The 18879-nt window shown below is 37.4% G+C and overlaps 1 protein-coding gene across 2 annotated transcripts in view; it reads right to left on the bottom strand.

Moving 5' to 3' along the window:
• Nucleotides 1-18879, bottom strand: part of ATRX (ATRX chromatin remodeler) — a 243199-nt gene that overhangs the window by 168314 nt on the left and 56006 nt on the right. For both annotated transcript variants that reach the window (XM_065900087.1, XM_065900088.1), the window contains one exon: nt 74-129. In XM_065900087.1, coding sequence (XP_065756159.1) covers nt 74-129 — 56 coding nt within the window. The remainder of the gene's footprint in view (nt 1-73; nt 130-18879) is intronic.

Here is an 18879-nt window from a genome sequence, read left to right on the forward strand (position 1 = left end):
CAACCTGATGACATACTCTAGTTGATTAGCATTAATTAATAAATATATTTTAAATGCTTCAAATTATTCTTACCTCTTCCTTGCTGTTTTCCATCATATCAGAGTTATTTCCAGAACCACTGACTTTATCTTAAAAGAGAAGAAGTAAAAACATTATTTATCTCTTTGGTGCATTATCAAATAGAACACCAATACCTACGATTCCATGAACCTATTTTTCAATCTATGTAGTATGGCAGTATTGGCAGTACTTTACTCACATTAAAATATAAGAGTTTTCTATCAACTATACTCCAATAAATTTTTTTTTAAAAATAATATTGCTTTGGGGGCTTCCCTGGTGGCGCAGTGGTTGAGAGTCCGCCTGCCGCTGCAGGGGACGTGGGTTCGTGCCCCGGTCCGGGAGGATCCCACATGCCGCAGAGCGGCTGGGCCCGTGAGCCATGGCCGCTGGGCCTGTGCGTCCGGAGCCTGTGCTCTGCAACGGGAGAGGCCACAACAGTGAGAGGCCCGCGTACCGCAAAAAAAAAAAAAAAAAAAAAAAAAAAAAAAAAATATTGCTTTGGTTAAAAAAGAGTTTTCTGAGTGGCATGGACATATATACACTACCAAACGTAAAACAGATAGCTAGTGGGAAGCAGCCAATAGCACAGGGAGATCAGCTCAGTGGTTTGTGAACACCTAGAGGGGTGGGACAGGGAGGGTGGGAGGGAGGGAGACGCAAGAGGGAAGAGATATGGGAACATATGTATATGTATAACTGATTCACTTTGTTATAAAGGAGAAACTAACTAACACACCATTGTAAAGCAATTATACTCCAATAAAGATGTTAAAAAGAAATTCATGTAAAAAACAAAAAAAAAGAGTTTTCTGATTAAAATCACTCTCTTTTGACACACTAATCCCTTCTGAAACAGCATTTCTGAAAAGAGCAGTTTGTAATCAAAATATTTCCTACTGTAATTGTTCAAGGTTTTTCTCTTAGAAGAAAATTTAAGTTCCATCTTCTACTAAAAATAAAATCACATTAATTGTATTTTCCTTTACCATAAGACACTAAAAAAAGAAAAACAACTTCCTAAAGGAAGCAGAGGGAAGGAAATAATAAAGATTAGAGTAGAAATTAATGAAACAGGGAATAGAAAACAATAGAGAAAAATCAACAAAACCAAAATAAGTTCTTTGGAAAGATGAATAAAACTGAAAAAAAAAACTTAGGCTAGATGCACCAAGAAAAAAAGGAGACAAGACTCAAATTACTAGAATGAAAAATTAAAGAGAGGATGTCACTACTTACCTTAAAGAAATAAAAGGATTATAAAGAAATATCATAAACAACTGTATGCCAACAAATTAGATAACCTAAATGAAATGGACAAATTCCTAAACACACACAAACTACTGAAGTTGACACAAGAATAAAGAGACAATGTAAATAGACCTATAACTGAAAAGACTGAATTGGTAATCAAAAAACTACCCACAAAGAAAAGCAAAGGTCCAGATGGTTTCACCACCAAATTACACCAAACATTCAAAAAAAAAAAAAAAGCATTAACACCAATTTTTCACAAACTCTTCTAGTAAAAAAGGAGGGAACACATCCCAACTCATTCAATGAGACCAGTATCGTACCAAACCAGAAAAGATACCACAAAAAGACCAACATCACTTATGAATACAGATGTAAAAGTCCTTAATAAAATACTAGCAAACTTCAAAAGAATGAAAGACATGTCTTTCTGCTACAGACTGCGAGAAAATACTTGCAAAAGACATATCTAATAAAGAACTATTATCTAAAATATATAAAAAACCCAAAACTCAACAATAATAATATAAACAACATGATTAAAAGCAGGCAAAAGATCTGAAGACATTTTACCAAATATATGCAAATGAAAAATGAGCATATGAAAAGATGCTCCACATCATATGTCATTCGGGAATCGGAAATTTAAAAAATAAGATAACACTATATACCTATTACAATAGACAAAATGCAGAACACTGACAACACAAAATGTTGGTAAGGATGTGGAGAAACAGGAACTCTCATTCACCGCTCAAAAAAATGCAAAATGGTCCAGCCACTTTTGGCAATATCTTACAAATTAACCAAACTCTTACATGATCCAGCAATCACACTCCTTGATATCTACCCAAATAAGTTGAAAATAAAGTCCACTCAGATGGACTGCACACAGATGGTTTTAAATATTTTTACTTATATAAACACCTTCGAGTTCCGGCAGAGAGCGCGGTGAGAATCACATCGCGGCCTTCTAGCCCGGGGCCCTCCGGGGCCCTCCAGGCCCTCCGGCCTCTGGTCGGCAGGTGAACTGGGGGGCCCCCGGGACAAGCTCAGGCTGTGTCTTACCGAGCCCCAGAGGCTTCGCCGCAGCCGCCCACTGGCAGGGCCCGAGCCTGGAAGCAGCAACAAACTGCTCCCACACCCCCGCATCCGCGACCTAATGGCGGCAGCCCCTCAAAGCCCAGATCCCGCCCACCGCCGGGTGTCTTGACCCCACGCTGCAGGGGTTAGGCAAGCCTCCGTCAGGTCACCGAGGACGTGGCACCTTTGGGTGTTGGGCGTGGCCGGGCGAGAAGAATGGCGGCCACTGGAACACTGCAGAGGGCCATTAGAGCCTCGAGGGCCCGGGAAGGGGGCTCTATGTGGACGCCAGCTCAGCCACCCTTAGGCCTTGGAGCCCGCGCATATCCGGGACCTGAGGTCATCGGGTGGTTGGTCATCGTTTTACCAAGACCTCGATGTCAGAAGATAGAAATGGTATTATAACGTACCACATGCGGCCAATAGGAAGTGCCAGCCACCCTTTGGGAAGATTTACTGGCCGTTTATAGAAGGCCTGTGTATATAATATGAAAAAGCTGCTCTCAACTTTCCCCCCAACCTTTGGAAAGAAAACTTTTCGCTACATATAGGCCTTCTAGATGTGAAGAGGTTGCCGACGTATGATAGAGCTAAAGTCACATGTCTTGTAAATGCCCATTTGTTTCTTTAAAAAAAAAACCGTAGAAAAGAAATGTCTTCTGGAAATGACTTTTTGAAATGGAGTTGTCTGACCACCTCTAGAGGTGACATCAGGAGCCACAGAGGTCCACGTTTGTTCAGTGTATTGGAGGACATGGAATGGAAGACGTTGAGGAGGAAGAAAAGAAGATTCTGTGCCAGACTGGTCACAGAAGACATTTGTATATTAGAACCATTGTTTTGTGTGTGCATTTTACTCCTTACTACTGTATGTGTAGTTGACCGTAAATACTTTTTTGAAATATCTAGTCTTTCTAGATCTTCTAAAGTGCCTGATATATTTTCAAAGTAGAGGTAGTAAAAAGACATTTTGTAAATATCTTTTTGTTAAAATTCGTATGAAATGTTGTTTTGTGGGGGGAGGGGTGGCCAAACCACCTTTTTGAACAGTACGCAGTATGCAGTGTTTGTGCACTGGTTCAAGGTCTGCGGGGAGAAGAAGCAAGTGCAAAGAGCTCTGTGCCAGTGTGTTTATAGTGAGGCGAGATTAACCATTGTCTTTTTTATGTTCCTGCATTTTGTTTCACTTTGCTGTGTATATAGTGCATATAATGGACAAATGAGTCCTAATTTACAACATCTAGTCTTTCTAGATGTTAAAGAGGTTGGCAGTGTATGACAAAAATAGTAAATAATACATTTTGTACATTTTGTGTTAAAATTTCTAGGAAAGATTGTCTTCTGAAAATTTGAGCATGATAGCCCTCTGGGTTGGTGGGGGGGGGAGAGAGAGAAGGGGGTTGGTCTTAGAATGGCTAGAATGCTGGTATTTTGAAGACAGTTTCAGATTATAACTGTTACATGTGTGCAGTTCATTCAGTACTGCTCTGTATATAGTGGACAAATTAAGTCCTTATTTGAAACATCTAGTCCATCTAGATGTTTAGAAGTGCCCAACGTATGTTAAATGTAGAGGTAGTAAAATATCACTTTGTAAACATCTTTTTGCTAAAATTCACAGGAAGTACTGTCTTTGGGAATGTTAAACCACCTGTCTGAGCAGTATACTATTGTCTATACTTGTTTAGTGGTTTGGAGGAGGGAGGGAAAGAATTGCAAAAGGTAATATGCTAGTGTGTTCATACCAGGACATTTTCAGACAAAACCATTTTTTGTATGTTCATTTTGTTTTGCTGTGTATATAGTGTATATAATGGACAAACTGAGTCCTAGTTTTGCAACATCTAGTCTCTAGATGTTAAAGGGGTTGCCAGTGTATGACAAAGTAGTAAAATTAGCACATTTTGTATACTTTATTGAAATTCATAGGAAAGCTTGTCTTCTGTAAGTGACTTTTGGATATGAATTTGTTCAGCCACCTCTAAGCATTACATATGCATGTACTTGTCCACTGGATTGGCGGTGGAGAGAAGGAAGTGAGGGAGGAAATGGTTCAGGCCAAAATGGTCATATTTAGAAGATACCTCAGATTATAACCATTGTTACATGTGTGCAATTTTATTTAACAGTGCTGTGTACATAGTGGACAAGTAAGTTCTTATATGAAATATCTATTCTTTCTAGATGTTTAGAAGTGCTTGATGTATTTAAAAGTAGTTTTAGTAGAATAATGCTTCTTGTAAATAGCTTTTAAAAACTGATGGGAAACACTGTCTTTGGAAATGGAATTCTTAAACCTCCTCTCTGAACAGTATACTCTGTGCTTGTTCATTGGGTTTAGGGAGGTGGGAGGGAAGACTGCAAAAGATGTTTTGCTAGCAGGTACTAGAACATTTCAACTTATCCATTGCTCTATATGTTACATGCATTTTGTTTAACTTTACTGTATATATTTTGTATATACTGGACCAATGGGTCCCAATTTTATAATATCTAGTCTCTAGATATTAAAGAGGTTGCCAATGTACGACAAAAGTAGAGTTAGTAAACTAACACATTTTGTACACTTTGTGTTAAAATTCATTGAAAGGCCGTCTTCTGAAAAGGGCCTTTCGAAGTGAAATTGTAAATTACATCTAAGTGACACCTGTGCCTGTACTTGCCCAATGTTGGATGGACGGCAGAAAGGAGGTACTGGGAGAAATGAAGTGTTCTAGATTAGAATGTTCCTATGTAGAAGACACTTTCAGACCTAACCATTGTTACATGTGTGTAGTTTATTCAACACTACTGTGTATACAGTGGACAAACTTTAGTCCTTATTTGAAACATCTAGTCTTTCTAGATGTTTAGAAGTGCACAAAGTATGTTAAAAGTAGAGGTAGTGAAGTAACATATTTTGTAGATATATCCTTTTGTTAAAATTCATATGAAATACTGTCTTTTAGAAATGGAGTGATCAAAATGATCAAACCACATCTCTGAGCAGTACACATTATTTTATTTGTGCTGGTTCAGGGAGAAAGAAGAAAGTGTAAAGGGCTTTATACCAAGACTAACCATTGTCTGGTGTGTCTCTGCATTTTGTTTTACTTGGCTGTGTACATAGTGTACATAAAGGACAGAGGGTCCAAATTTACAACATCTAGTCTTCCTAGATGTTAAAGAGGTTGCCAGTGTATGACAAAAATAGCCGATAAATACATTGTGTACACTTCGTGTTAAAATTCATAGGAAAGACTTCTGAAAACAACTGGAGGAAGTAAAATTGTTAAAATCCCCTCTAAGCATTACAGTTGCTTATTATTCTTGTCCACTGGGTTGATAGAGATGAGAAGGGGAAGCTTCTAGGCCAGAGTGTTCCTGTTTAGGAGACACTTTGTGACTATAGCCTTTGTGTGCAGTTTCTTCAGTGCTACTACGTGTATACATAGTGGACAAACTTAAATCTGTATTTGAAACATCTAATCTTTCTAGATGTGTAAAAGTACACAACATATGTTGAAAATAGAGAGTTAAAAGTAACACCTTTTAAGTTTTTTTTTCTGTTAATTCATAGGAATGGTTGTATTGTGGAGTGGAAATTGTTAAACTTGAGTCTTGTAGAGTAAGCTATTCACTGGGTGGTGGGGAGGCGGGAGTGGACAGGAAGGAAGTACAGAGAAGGGATCTGTGCCCATGAGTCTTTAGACAAGTTCAGATTGTCTAACCATTGTTCTATTTGTGTGTTTTAGTTAATATTGCTGTGTATCAAAGAATAAGCAAGTCCTAATGCCCAAAGTATATTAAAAGTAAAGGTAGTAAAATAACCCCTTAATAAATGCCCTTTTGTTGGTTTTTAGGAAGGGCTGTGTCTTCTGGGAGCATCTATGTTAATCCACCTCTTGGAGCTAGATATAGTCCTGTACTTAGTTGCTGATATGCTGGAGGAGGGGTAAGAGGAAGGGTGAAGGGAAGGGCTCTTAGCTATTATCTCCATATCTAGAAGACAGTTTTAGGTTATAACCATAGGTCTAAATGTGCATTTTTGTAAAGTACCAATGCTTACTATGGACAAGGTTCATTCATTATTTTGCAACATCTAGGCTTTTTAGGAGTCCTGAGGTGACAATGTATGATAAAAAGTAGAGCTAGTGAATTAACCAATTGTAAATATCTTTGTTATAATTGGTAAAAAAGTAGCATCTTGGACATGGAATTGTTAAACCATCTGAGAAATGTACACCAGGACTTGTTCATTAGGTTGGCAGCAGAGGGGCAGAAGGGAGTATAAAAGGGAGGGAAGTACGTGGATGTGTTCCTTTTTATATTTTGATGATAACCATTGATGTGTGTGCATCTCTTAGCTGTACTATATATAGGAATACATTGTTAAGTAATTCAGTGGAAACATACCTCCTTGCTAATACTTTAATAGTTTAGATCATATAATGAATCCTCTTAAAAGCATTATACTTTGGGTACGCTGTTGCTTTATGTCTCAATTTTAATTGAACGTTAAGGGAATGTAGTATTTTAATCATAACTCTGCCAATATCTTTATCTAGAGGCCTGTTGCCATTTTTGTCTTTTCTGAAGTTTTTGTCGCCAAAAAAGGATTACATTTTTTTCCTTCCAGATTGAGTTGGTGTAGTGTATTTTTGGTTATCAAAATACTCATAACTTTGAAATGGTAAATATTCATGATGTGTGAAAAAGCATGATACATAACTGTATGATCTTAATTACATAAAAATGGATGCTTAGTTGTGTTTAAATACACAAACGAGACCTAGAAGGACACATCAAATGGTAAACTGCTTGTGATGGAGGATGACTTTGTTTTTTGCTTCTTGTGTTCTTTGGTTTCCTGTTATGCACATGTTAACTTTTAAGAAATAAATGTTATTTTGAAAACCTTAAAAAAAAAAAAGAAAACACCTTCGTAAGTAGCTTTTTTCCCATAATTGTCAGAATTTGGAAGCAACCAAGATATCCTTCAAAAGGTGAATTGGATAAACTGTGTTACATCCAATCAATGGAATAATATTCAGCTCTAAAAAGAAATGAGCTACCAAGCCATGAGAAGACATGAAGGAACTTTAAATGTATTGTATATTACTATGTGAAAAAAGCCAATCTGAAAAGATTACATACTGTACGATTCCAACTATATGACGTTCTGGAAAAGACAAAACTATGGAGACAGAAAAAGATCAATGGTTGCCATGGATTTGGGGGCGGGGACAGGGGGAAGGATGGATAGATGGAACAGAGGATTTTTAGTGCACTTGAGACAGGAGGGAGGGTGGCAGGGCACAACCATTAAAAGAATGAGAGCCATTGAGGATACGACAAAAACTGGTTAGAACCAAGTAGGCCCAAGATGGTGGAAGATTCGACTTCCAGTAGACCTTAAGCCTTGTTATACACTCACTGTAATACATTAGCATGCTAAATGACACACCCACAAGGCACCATGACAGTTCCTAGGCTAATCATAAAAGGCCAAAAAGTAGGCAGTGACTCAATTCCTGGAAATCCCCGCCCCTTCCCCAAAATAGTTGGAATAAACCTCTTACTCATTAGCCTATGAAATTACCAAACCCATAAAAAATAAACACACCCCAGGGCCTCTCTACTTCTGAGGTGGCCCACACCTTATGGATTGTGTAGCTCCCAGGGCTGCTCTCTCACCTTCTGAGATGAATCGCATTCTGCCTACTGAATGTGTATCTCGCTCAATAAACCTACTTTCACTTCACTATGGCTCACTCTTGAATTCTTTCCTGCACGAAGCCAGGGACCTTCACTTGGCAGCACATCCCAGGAACTCACCCAAGACCTGGAACATGACCATCCTCTTGCACCCCATTTTCCTGCAACATCTTTACAAAGGAAGAGGAAGAAGGTGGTCTTCTCTCCTTTCCCACTTTTCCTTTGATTGTAAAAATGTAGCCAACTTAGTTCTCAGGGCACAGCCCTCTTGCCTGCCTGCTTGTATACTTCACATGCATCTTACATTAATAAATCTACTTCTTGCCTGTCACTTTGCCTCGCGCTGAATTCCTTCTGTGCTGAGACATAAAAATCTGAGCTTCACTGAGTCCTGAGACCAGGTGTGCAGTTTCAGCTTGGGAGGGTTTGAGTCCCCTCCTAAGCCAGAGGTTGCAGGTTCAAGTCCCATCTGAGGCACAACTGGGTTTTAGTCCCATCTGAGGTGCGATTGAGTTCAAGTCCCAATCTGAGGTGTACGGTTTCACAGTGAAACTAACCTGTATGATACTATAATGATAGATAGATGTCATTATACATTTGTCAAAATCCCCAGAATGTACAACATCAAGAGTGAAATCCAATGCAAGCTATGGGTTTTAATGACTTGTCACTCACTGTAGGTTCATCAACTGTAACAGATGTACAACTGTGGTGCAGGATGTTTACAGTGGGGGAGGCTGTGCATGTGTGTGGACACATAATAGGAAATTTCTGTACGTTCCACTCAATTTTTCTGTGTACCTAAAACTGCTCTAAAGAATATAATTTATTTTTTAAACTCTTAATAAAGGGAACTTCCACAACAAGCTACAAAATACCCACAGGTAACATCATACTTAATGGTAAAAGACTGAATGCTTTTGCTCTAAGATCAGAATACGAGAAGGAAATCCTCTCTTGCCACTTCCATTTAACATTGTAATGGAGATTCTAGCCAGAGCAAGTAAGCAAGAGTAAAGAAATAAAAGGCAGCCAGACTGAAAAGGAAGAAGTAAAACTGTCTTTGGAGACATTATCTTGAATAGAGAAAGTCTCAAGAAATCCATTAAAAATATTACAACTAGTAAATGAGTTCAGAAAGGTTGAAGGATGTGAGAACAATATACAGAAGTCAACTGTATTTCTGTACACTTGCAAAGAATGATCTGAAAATAAAGAAAACAATCCATTTATAATACCATCAAAAAGAATAAAATGCTTAGGAATAAATTTAACAAGAGAAGTTAAAAACTTATACTCTGAAAACTACAAAACATCATTGAAAGAAATTAAAGACTTAAATCAGTGGTAAAACACTGCATGGTCATGAAATAGAAGACAACATTAAGATGGCAATACTCCACAAATTGATCTACAATTTTTTAAAAAAGGCAATCCCTGTCAGAATCTCACTTGACTTCTTTGTAGAAATTGACAAGCTCATTCTAAAATTCATGTAGAATTAAAATGGACCCAGAATAGTCAAAACAACCTTCAAAAGGAAAAACAAAATAGGAAGACTCGCACTTCAAGATTCTAAAACTTAGTGTAAAACAACTATAATCAGTACAGTGTACTACAGGCAAAAGAACAGATATAAAAATCAGTCGAAAAATCAAAGTTCAGAAATAAACCCATATATCTATGGTCAACTGATTTCCAACAGCATGCCAAGACCATTCAAAAGGGAGAGAATAGTCTTTTCAACAAACAGTATGGCACAACTGTGTATCCACACGCAAAAAGTTAAGTTGGAGACCTGCCTTACACCACATACAAAAATTAACTCTAAATGCATCATTAAAAACCTAAACATAAGAGCCTAAACTATAAAACTCTTTGAAGAAAATATTGGGGTAAATCTTTGTGACCCCAGATTTAGAAATAGATCCTTAGACATGACACCGTAAGTATGAGCAACAAGAATAAAAATAGATACGCTGGACTTTATCAAAACTAAAAACATCTGTGCTTCAAAGGACATCATCAAGAAAATTAAAGAAATACATACATATACACAACAGAATGCTATTCAGCCTTAAAAGGGAAGAAAATTTTGATACATGCTACAACACTGATTAACCTTGAAGACATTATGCCAAGTAAAATAAGCCAGACACAAAAGGACAAATACCGTATGACCCCACTTATATGAGGTTCCTAAAGTAGTCATATTCATAGAGAAAGAACATAGAATAGTGGTTGCCAGGGACTGGGGGTAAAGGGGATTGGGAAGTTAGTGATTTTAATGGGTACAGAGTTTCAGGTAGAGAAGATGAAAAAGTTCTGGAGATGGATGGTAGTGATGGTTACACAACAGTGTGAATGTACTTAATGCCATAGAACTGTATACTTAAAATTGGTTAAAATAGTAAATTTTATATTGTGTAATTTTATCATAATAAAAGTCTAGAATATATAAAGAATTCTTACAAATCAATGATAAAAAGATAAACACCCAATTAAAAATGAGCAAAGAATCTAAATAGATAATTCTCTAAGGAATATATACAAATAAGCACATGAAGAGATGCTCAACATCATTAACCATTAGGCAAAATGAAAACCAAAACCATAATAAGACACGACTTCACATGTACTACGATGGCTAAAATTAAAAAGATAACAACTACTGTTGGCAAGGATGCAGAGAAATCAGAATCCTCATACACTGCTGGGGGGAATGTGCAATGGTGTAGCCACTTTGGGAAACAGTTTGATATTTCCTCAAAGGATTTAACAGAGTTACCATATAACTCAGCAATTCCACTCCTAAGAGAAATGAAAATATATGGCCACACACAAACTTGTTCACAAATGTTTATAGTAGCATTATTCATAATAGCCAAAAGGTAGAAACAAGATGTTATTGTCCATCAACAAATCAAACAAATGTGGTATATCCATATAAAGGAATGTTATTTGGTCATAAAAAGAAATGAAGTACTAATATGCACTACAACATAAATACACCTTAAACACATTATACTAAGTGAAAGAAGCCAGTCACAAAGAACCACATGTAATAGAATGCCATTCATAAGAAAGTCTGAAATAGGGAAATCTATAAAGACAAGAAAGTAGATTAGTGGTTGCTTAAGGCTGGGGGTAGGGGGTGATATCTAAAGAGTACAGAGTTTCTTTTTCAAGTGATAATAACATTATAAAATTTACTGTGGTGACGGCTTCATGTATTTGTGAACATACTAAAAACTACTGAATTGTACACTTTAAACTGGTGAATTGTATCGTAAGTAAATTATATATCAATAATGGTGTTAAAAGTTTTAGTAGTCATTAGGGAAATGCAAATTAAAACCACACTGAGATATCATTATGTATCTATCAGAATGTCTAAATTTTTTTTAAAATAGTGGTAAAACCAAATGCTGGAGAGGATGCAGAGAAATTGATCCTTCTTACATTGCTGTGAGAATATAAAATGGTATAGCCACTCTGGAAAACAATTTAGGAGTGTCCTTAAAAAAAAACAAAACATGCAACCATCCTATGACACACCAACTGCACTCCTGGGTATTTGTCCCAGAGAAATGAAAACTTATGTTGACACAAAAACCTGTACACTAATGTTTACCAGCAGCTTTATTTGTAACAGCCCAAATCTGGGATCATCCCAGATGTCCCTTAATGGGTAAATGGTTAAACTGTGGTACATCCATACCATAGAAAACTACACATTGCAATAAAAAGGAGAGAACTATTGACACATGCAACAACCTGGCTGAATCCCAAGGGAATTATGCTAAGTGAAAAAACCCAATCCCCAAATGTCATATACTATAGGATTCCATTTATAGAACATGTTTAAAATGAAAAACAATTTAGAAATGGAGGACAAATTAGTGATTTCCAGGTGTTAGGCACAGGTAGGAGTAGGGGTAGGGAGTTGAGCATGATTATAAAAGGGCAAGAGAAGGAATCTGCATGTTGACTGTGGTGGTGGATACATGAATCAACTCAAGGTAATCAAACTGTATAGGACTTAACAAAAACACAAAAGTACAAGTAAAACTGAGGAAATCTAAATCAGATTGGTAGATATCAATAACATGGTTAGCTGACAATATGTTATACTTCTGTAGAATGTTGCTATTGTGAGAAACTGGGAAAAGTGTGTAAGAGCTGTGTGTGTGTTACAACTGCATATGAATCTACATCCATCTCAATAAAAATACTTTAGGGAAAAAACTCAGAAAACTAGGGGAGGGGAACTTCCTCTACTTGACAGACTATTTACAAAAATCTTATACAGTAACCATCATACTTAATGGTGAAAGAGCTGAACGCTTTCCTACTAACATCAGAAACACCAAGATGTCTGATATCATCATTCTTCTTCAACGTAATAATGGAAAATACAGAAAGTCCTACCCAGCATGAGGCAAGAAAAGGAATTAAAAGGCAAAGAGATGGAATGGAAGAAATAAACATGACCCTATTTGCAGACAACCAGATTAGGTAGAAAATTTCAATAAATCTAAAAGATGAAAAAGAAGCTACCTAGAGCAAGTTCACAGGATACAAGGTCGACATAAAAAACATAACTGAATTCCTGCAATGAACAATTGGAATCTGAAATTTAAAAACCAGGGAATGTAAAATAGCACCACAAAAATGAAGTAAGAAGGTAAAAATGTATCAAAGTATGTGCAAGATTAGTATATGGCTAACTACAAAACACTGGGCCAACTGAGAGTTTCTATCAACATTTTTTTCTCTATCATTAAACATTCCTATTCTTTACATGTATTTGGTGGATAACTACACAGATTTATTGGGGAAAGGATCTGAAGAGCAAGTGTTCTGCACACTTTTTATTTTTCAATGTTTTCTATTCTCATTTTGGATAATTTCTATTAGACTATCATCAAATTTACTGACACTACTACAGCTATCTCTAATCTCCTGTTAAGTACAAACAATGATTTGTTATTCAGAAATTTATTTTTCAGTTCTAGAATTTCAAATTGGTTCTTTTTTACATTTTCTATGTTTGTACTGAGATTTCTTACCTGTCCATTCAACATAAATGTATTTGCTTTATTATACTAAAGCATAGTTGCAATAGCTGCTTTAATATTGTTTGCTAATTTTAACATTTGAGACATATGTGGATTGTCTCTACTGCTTGCCTTTCCTTTTGAACATGAGTCACAATTTCCTCTTTTTATTTCAGATTGGGCACTGGACATTTTTAAAGATACAGTGAAAACACTGCATGCTGTTACAGTTGTTATTTTTGTTAAAAGTGGATAGTCAACTTACCTGAAATCAAACCCCAAAATATAAACCCTCTAGTGTAAGCTGCTGAAAGCTTTATTCTGTTCTTTTAGCCCTAACTGGGCTACCTAGAATCTGGGCTGCACTTGTGAATCAACCAGATATGGCAAGAGTTTTTGCAGGTTCCAGAGCTCCCAAACTGTAGCTCTCTTCTAGGTGGGATCTCCCCTCTCATTTTACTAAACCTACTGTGGTCTCCCTAAATTCCTTTATGCCTCATCAAGAATGCAGGTTTCCATTCAACTCTTTTAAATGAAAAATAATTAACTTAATATATTAGTTTTAGGTGCACAACATAGTGATTCAATATTTTATAGGTTACAAAATGACCACCCCTACAAGTCTAGTTATCATCTGTCACCATACTAAGTTATTACAATATTGATAACTATTAATTTTTCTTTAAATGTTTGATAGAATTCACCTATGAAGCCAACTGCTCTTCAACTGTTGTTTGTTGGAAGTTTTTTGATCACTAATTGAATTTCATTAGTAATCAGTCTGTTCAGATTTTGTATTTCTCCATGATTCAGTCTTGAAAATTGTTAAGTTTCTAGGAATTTATCCATTTCTTTGATGTTGTCCAATTTGTTGGCACAATAGTCTCTTAGGATTCATTGCATTGATGTCGTATAAGTTGTTACTTTTCCTCTTTCCTTTCTCATTTTATTTATTTGGACTCTCTTTTTTTCATGATGAGTCTGACTTAAGGTTTTTCAATTTTGTTTACATTTTCAAAAAGAAAACTAGCTCATAGTTTCATTGATCTTTTCTATTATTTTTTAGTCTCTATTTCATTTATTTCTGCCCTGATCTTTATGGTTTATTTCCTTCTACTAACTTTGGGTTTTGTTTGCTCTTCTTTTTCTAGCTCCTTTATATGTAAGAAAAGCATGATCCTCAAAAGGAAATCTATAAATTAGACTTCCTCAAAATTTAAAACTTTCACTCTGCAAAAGACCCTGTTAAGAGGAAGAAGACGAGCTATCAGTTGCATTATTTCCAATCTGACCTTTATTATTTCCTTCCTTTTACTAAGTCAGGCCTCGTTCTGTTCTTCTTTTTCTAGACCCTTTAAATGTAAAGCTACATTTTTTTTAATTTGAGATTTTTCTTTTTTCTTGAAGTTGGCCTGTATCACTATAATCTTCCCTCTTGGAACTGCTTTTGCTGCATCCCATAGATTCTGGAAAGTTGTGTTTCCATTTTCATGTGTCTCAAGGTATTTTTTAATTTCCTCTTTGACTTCTTCGTTGATACATTGGTTTTGTAGCATTTTGTTTAGTACCCCTGCTTTCTTTTCGTTTCCTTTTTCATTGAATACCTTTTTCAATCCCTTCAGTATCACTCTGTTTGTCTTTAGATCTGAAGTGAGTCTCTTGTAGGCAGCATATAAATGGGTCTTGCTTTTTAATCCATTCAGCCATCTCTATTTTGATTGGAGCATTTAGTCAATTTATATTTAAAGTGGTTATTGATAAGGATTTACTTATTGCCATTTTGTTAATTATTTTCTGCTTGTTTTTATTGTTATTCTCTATTCCTTTCTTCTCTTGGTTTCTTCCCTTGTAGTTTTTTTTTTAATATTTTATTAATTTATTTTTTGGCTGCCTTGGGTCTTAGCTGCGGCACATGGGCTTCTCTCTAGTTGTGGCGTGTGGGCTCTCTAGTTGCGGCACACAGGCTCAGTAGTTGCAGCACGCAGACTTAGCTGCCCCGTGGCATGTGGCATCTTAGTTCCCTGACCAGGGATCAAACCCACGTCCCCTGTGTTGGAAGGCAGATTCTTAAACACTGGACCACCAGGGAAGTCTCTTCCCTTGTAGTTTGATGATTTTCTTTATGTTTGGGCTCCTTTATTTTTTGTTTATCTATTGTAGGTTTTGGGTTTGCAGCTACCATCAGGTTGATACGTGCGCACACATACACACACACCGATTTAATTTAGGCTGACAGTTGCTTAAGTTCAAATATATTCTGAAAGTACTACATTTTTACTACCCCCCCAACATTTTGTTTCTGACATGATATTTTACAACTTTATACTTTGTGTATCCCTTAGCTACTTATTGTAGTTATAGTTGATTTTACTACTTTTTGTCTTTTAACCTTCCTACTAGCTTTGTAAGTGGCTGATTTACTATATATTTACCTTTACCAGTGAGAATTTTTTCTTTCATATATTTTCTTATAACTATTGCCTTTTCTTTTCCACCTAAGAATACGTTTTAACATTTCATGTAAGGCCATTTTAGTGGTGCTGAACTCCTTTAGGTTTTGCTTGTCTGGGAAACTCCATCTCTCCTTCAATTCTGAATGATAACCTTGCCAGGTAGAGTATTCTTGGTTGGAAGTTTCTTTACTTTCAGTACTTTAAATATATCATGCCACCCCCTTCTGGCTTGCAGAGTTTCTGCTGAAAAATCAGCTAATAATTTTATGGGATTTTCCTTGTATATGATTAGTTGTTTTTCTCCTGCTGCCCATAAAATTCTCACTTTATCTTTTGCCATTTTACTTACATGTTTGGTGTGGATCTCCTTGGGTTCACCTTGTTTGGGACTCTGTGATTCTTGTACCTAGATGTCTGTTTCCTCTCCCAGACTAGGGAAGTTTTCAGACATTATTTCTTTAAGTAAATTTTTTGTCCCTTTCTCTCTCTCTTCTCCATCTGAGACCCCTACCCCTACTATGAGAATATTAGTACTCCTGATGTCCCAGAGATCTTTTTTTTTTTTTGCAGTACGCGGGCCTCTCACTGTTGTGGCCTCGAGCACAGGCTCTGGACGCGCAGGCTCGGTGGCCATGGCTCACAGGCCCAGCCGCTCCGCGGCATGTGGGATCCTCACGGACTGGGGCACGAACCCATGTCCCCTGCATCAGCAGGCAGACTCTCAACCACTGAGCCACCAGGGAAGCCCCCCAGAGATCCCTTAAACTCTCATTTTCTAAAATTCTTCTTTTTTCCTGTTCTGATTGGGTGGTTTCCACTATTCTGTCTTCCAAATCACTGATGTGTTCTACTGTATCAACTACTCTGCTGTTAATTTCCTCTACTGTATTTTCCAATATTGTGTTCTTCAGTTCTGACTGTTTCTTTTTTACATTTTCTCTTTGTTGAAGTTCTCACTGTGTTCCTCCATTCTTCTACCTAGTTTGGTAAGCATCTTTATGACCATTTCTTTGAATTCTTTATCAGGCAAATTACTTATTTCTACTTCATTAAGATTTTTTTCTGCAGTTTTACCTTGTTCTTTCACTTGAAACATATTCCTCTGTCCCCATTTTGTTTGACTTTGTGTTTCTTTCTATACATCAGGCAAAACAGGTACCTCTCCCGGTCTTGAAGGCATAAGCTCAGTTAAGAGCATCCCCTGTGTAGTCTGCATGTGCCAGGCAGCTTTGGCAAGCCGGCTGGAGCCTAATAAGTCATGAGCCGGGGGGTCCTGGGGCACTGTATACTCAGGCTGCCTTGGTAGGACGCCTATAGCTTGTGTGGGCCAGAGGTATGCTGAGGTGGCCTTGGAAGGCCAGCTAGAGAACGTGGACTATGTTCCCACTTGTGCTATCAAGGTAAAGGAGGAACACAAAAAATGGTGCTCTCTAGCACCTTCAACATTGGAGATAGTTCCAGCAGTTCTCTGCCCATTCAGCAGACACTCTAGGGTTAGTAAGTGGATTTCCTTCATGTACAGTCTAGATCCCCTTTAAACCACGGTTTTTTCTCTCTGCCCCAGGGGAGGCAGGTCTGTACACAGGCCCCTTAGTGATATCCCTCGCCACGGCAGTATACCACACTGAAGTGGGGCTCCCATCAATACTCTCTCTCTGTGTCTCCTACCAATCTCTATGTGGTCCTTGTATCATTTGTTGTGGAGAAGCTGTTTAATCAGACCTCAGTTCTTCTGCAAGAGGCATCACTCTTTACGTAGCTGTAGATTCGGTGTGTCTGTGGGGAGGGGTGAGATCAGGGTCTTCCTACACCACCACCTTGGACCAAATGCTGAGTTTTATGCTGGTTCAACCTTAGTCGCAAGAAGGCTATCAGAAGTAGTGGGGTTGCAAGCTCAAACAGCATATCCAGAAGGACAGAGCTATCCAAGTCTTAAATTCCACTGATGGAGCTAACTGGCACCTTTCCTAAGGAAAAAAGGCTTAACAATTGGGAATTCAGCCATTAATACTTCTTTCTTCCATGGGTTGACCCTACTCCAATTTGTGTCTGCTTTGTGTCACTGTTCAGTTTCCTCACATCATTGTGTTCAGTGTTTTGGCCAGAATTAATAATTGGTATCTGTGAGAGATATCTGTTTATCCATACAGAGCTACTCTGCCACTACCAGAAGCAGAACTCCCCAACTAACTACTGAATGTAGAACTGTGACACTATGATTTCATTCTAAAGACAAAAGGAACTTTAAACAAATATTTAACACTAGTTAGGTTTCTTTATTGTGATGATTTGGTTTGCAAATTTGAAACCACGTGGATACAATGAAGACTGATCAACTGAGTACATAAACTGAGGATAATGGGAGCCACCTTTCTGTTGCAGTAAGAAGTTAAAATACAAAAAGAGGAAGACTAGAATGATGTCTGTAGTCCAAAGTAAAATTAAAAGTATCAATATCAGTGCATGAAAACATAACACATATACTGGCTTTCTCTGCTAAAGGGCCTGGAAGCAGACATCCTGGCGGCAATAAGCACATCATACACCCAGATATTGCTTTCTAAATACCATATCCCACTAAAAGGAATCAGAACTCCTTGGAGAAATAACTGATTCCAGGGCTGGGGAAGGGACAGTGCAAAGTAAATAATGAACATCTTGTGAGAGCAGAAAGTAAGAAAGTGCTCAAGGTTGATGAAGACTTGTGAAAAGGTCTGCAGGAGCCATACAAAAGGGGTTCCCACTAGCCAATACTAGTACAATTTGGATATTAAAATAATGACAGTAAGAAAATGTTCATGGAAAAAGAAAAAAATTAGTATATACTAATATAAACAAATGAATACAGAGCGTAGAAATGTAAACTTCTCCCTTATAGTAATATGCCAACTAAAACATAGGAGGAATGATAGATCAGAACATCATGATTTTGAACCCATCATAGTAACATATCATTGAGCCACAAGAATCGTGAATGGATGTGGTGTAGGCAGAATTTCTAGGAATGGTCCCCAAGATTTCATGATCCCGAATCTTGAGAACCTGTGAACGTGAGGAAATAACACTCCCATGGTTTTGCTATGTAAAATGGCACAGTTGACCTTAAAAATGGGAGCTCATTGGGAAGTGATGAGAAGGAGGGGGTCTAGTCTAATCACATGAGACCTTTAAAGTAGAAAACTGACTCCAGCTCGTGCAGAAGGTGCAGAGAAGCAAAAGGATAAGTCAGAGAAATTCAAAGCATGAGGAAGACACATGTTTTTGATGTCTT

The sequence above is a fragment of the Phocoena phocoena genome, chromosome X (genome assembly GCF_963924675.1).
Source record: "Phocoena phocoena chromosome X, mPhoPho1.1, whole genome shotgun sequence".
Lineage (NCBI taxonomy): Eukaryota > Metazoa > Chordata > Mammalia > Artiodactyla > Phocoenidae > Phocoena > Phocoena phocoena.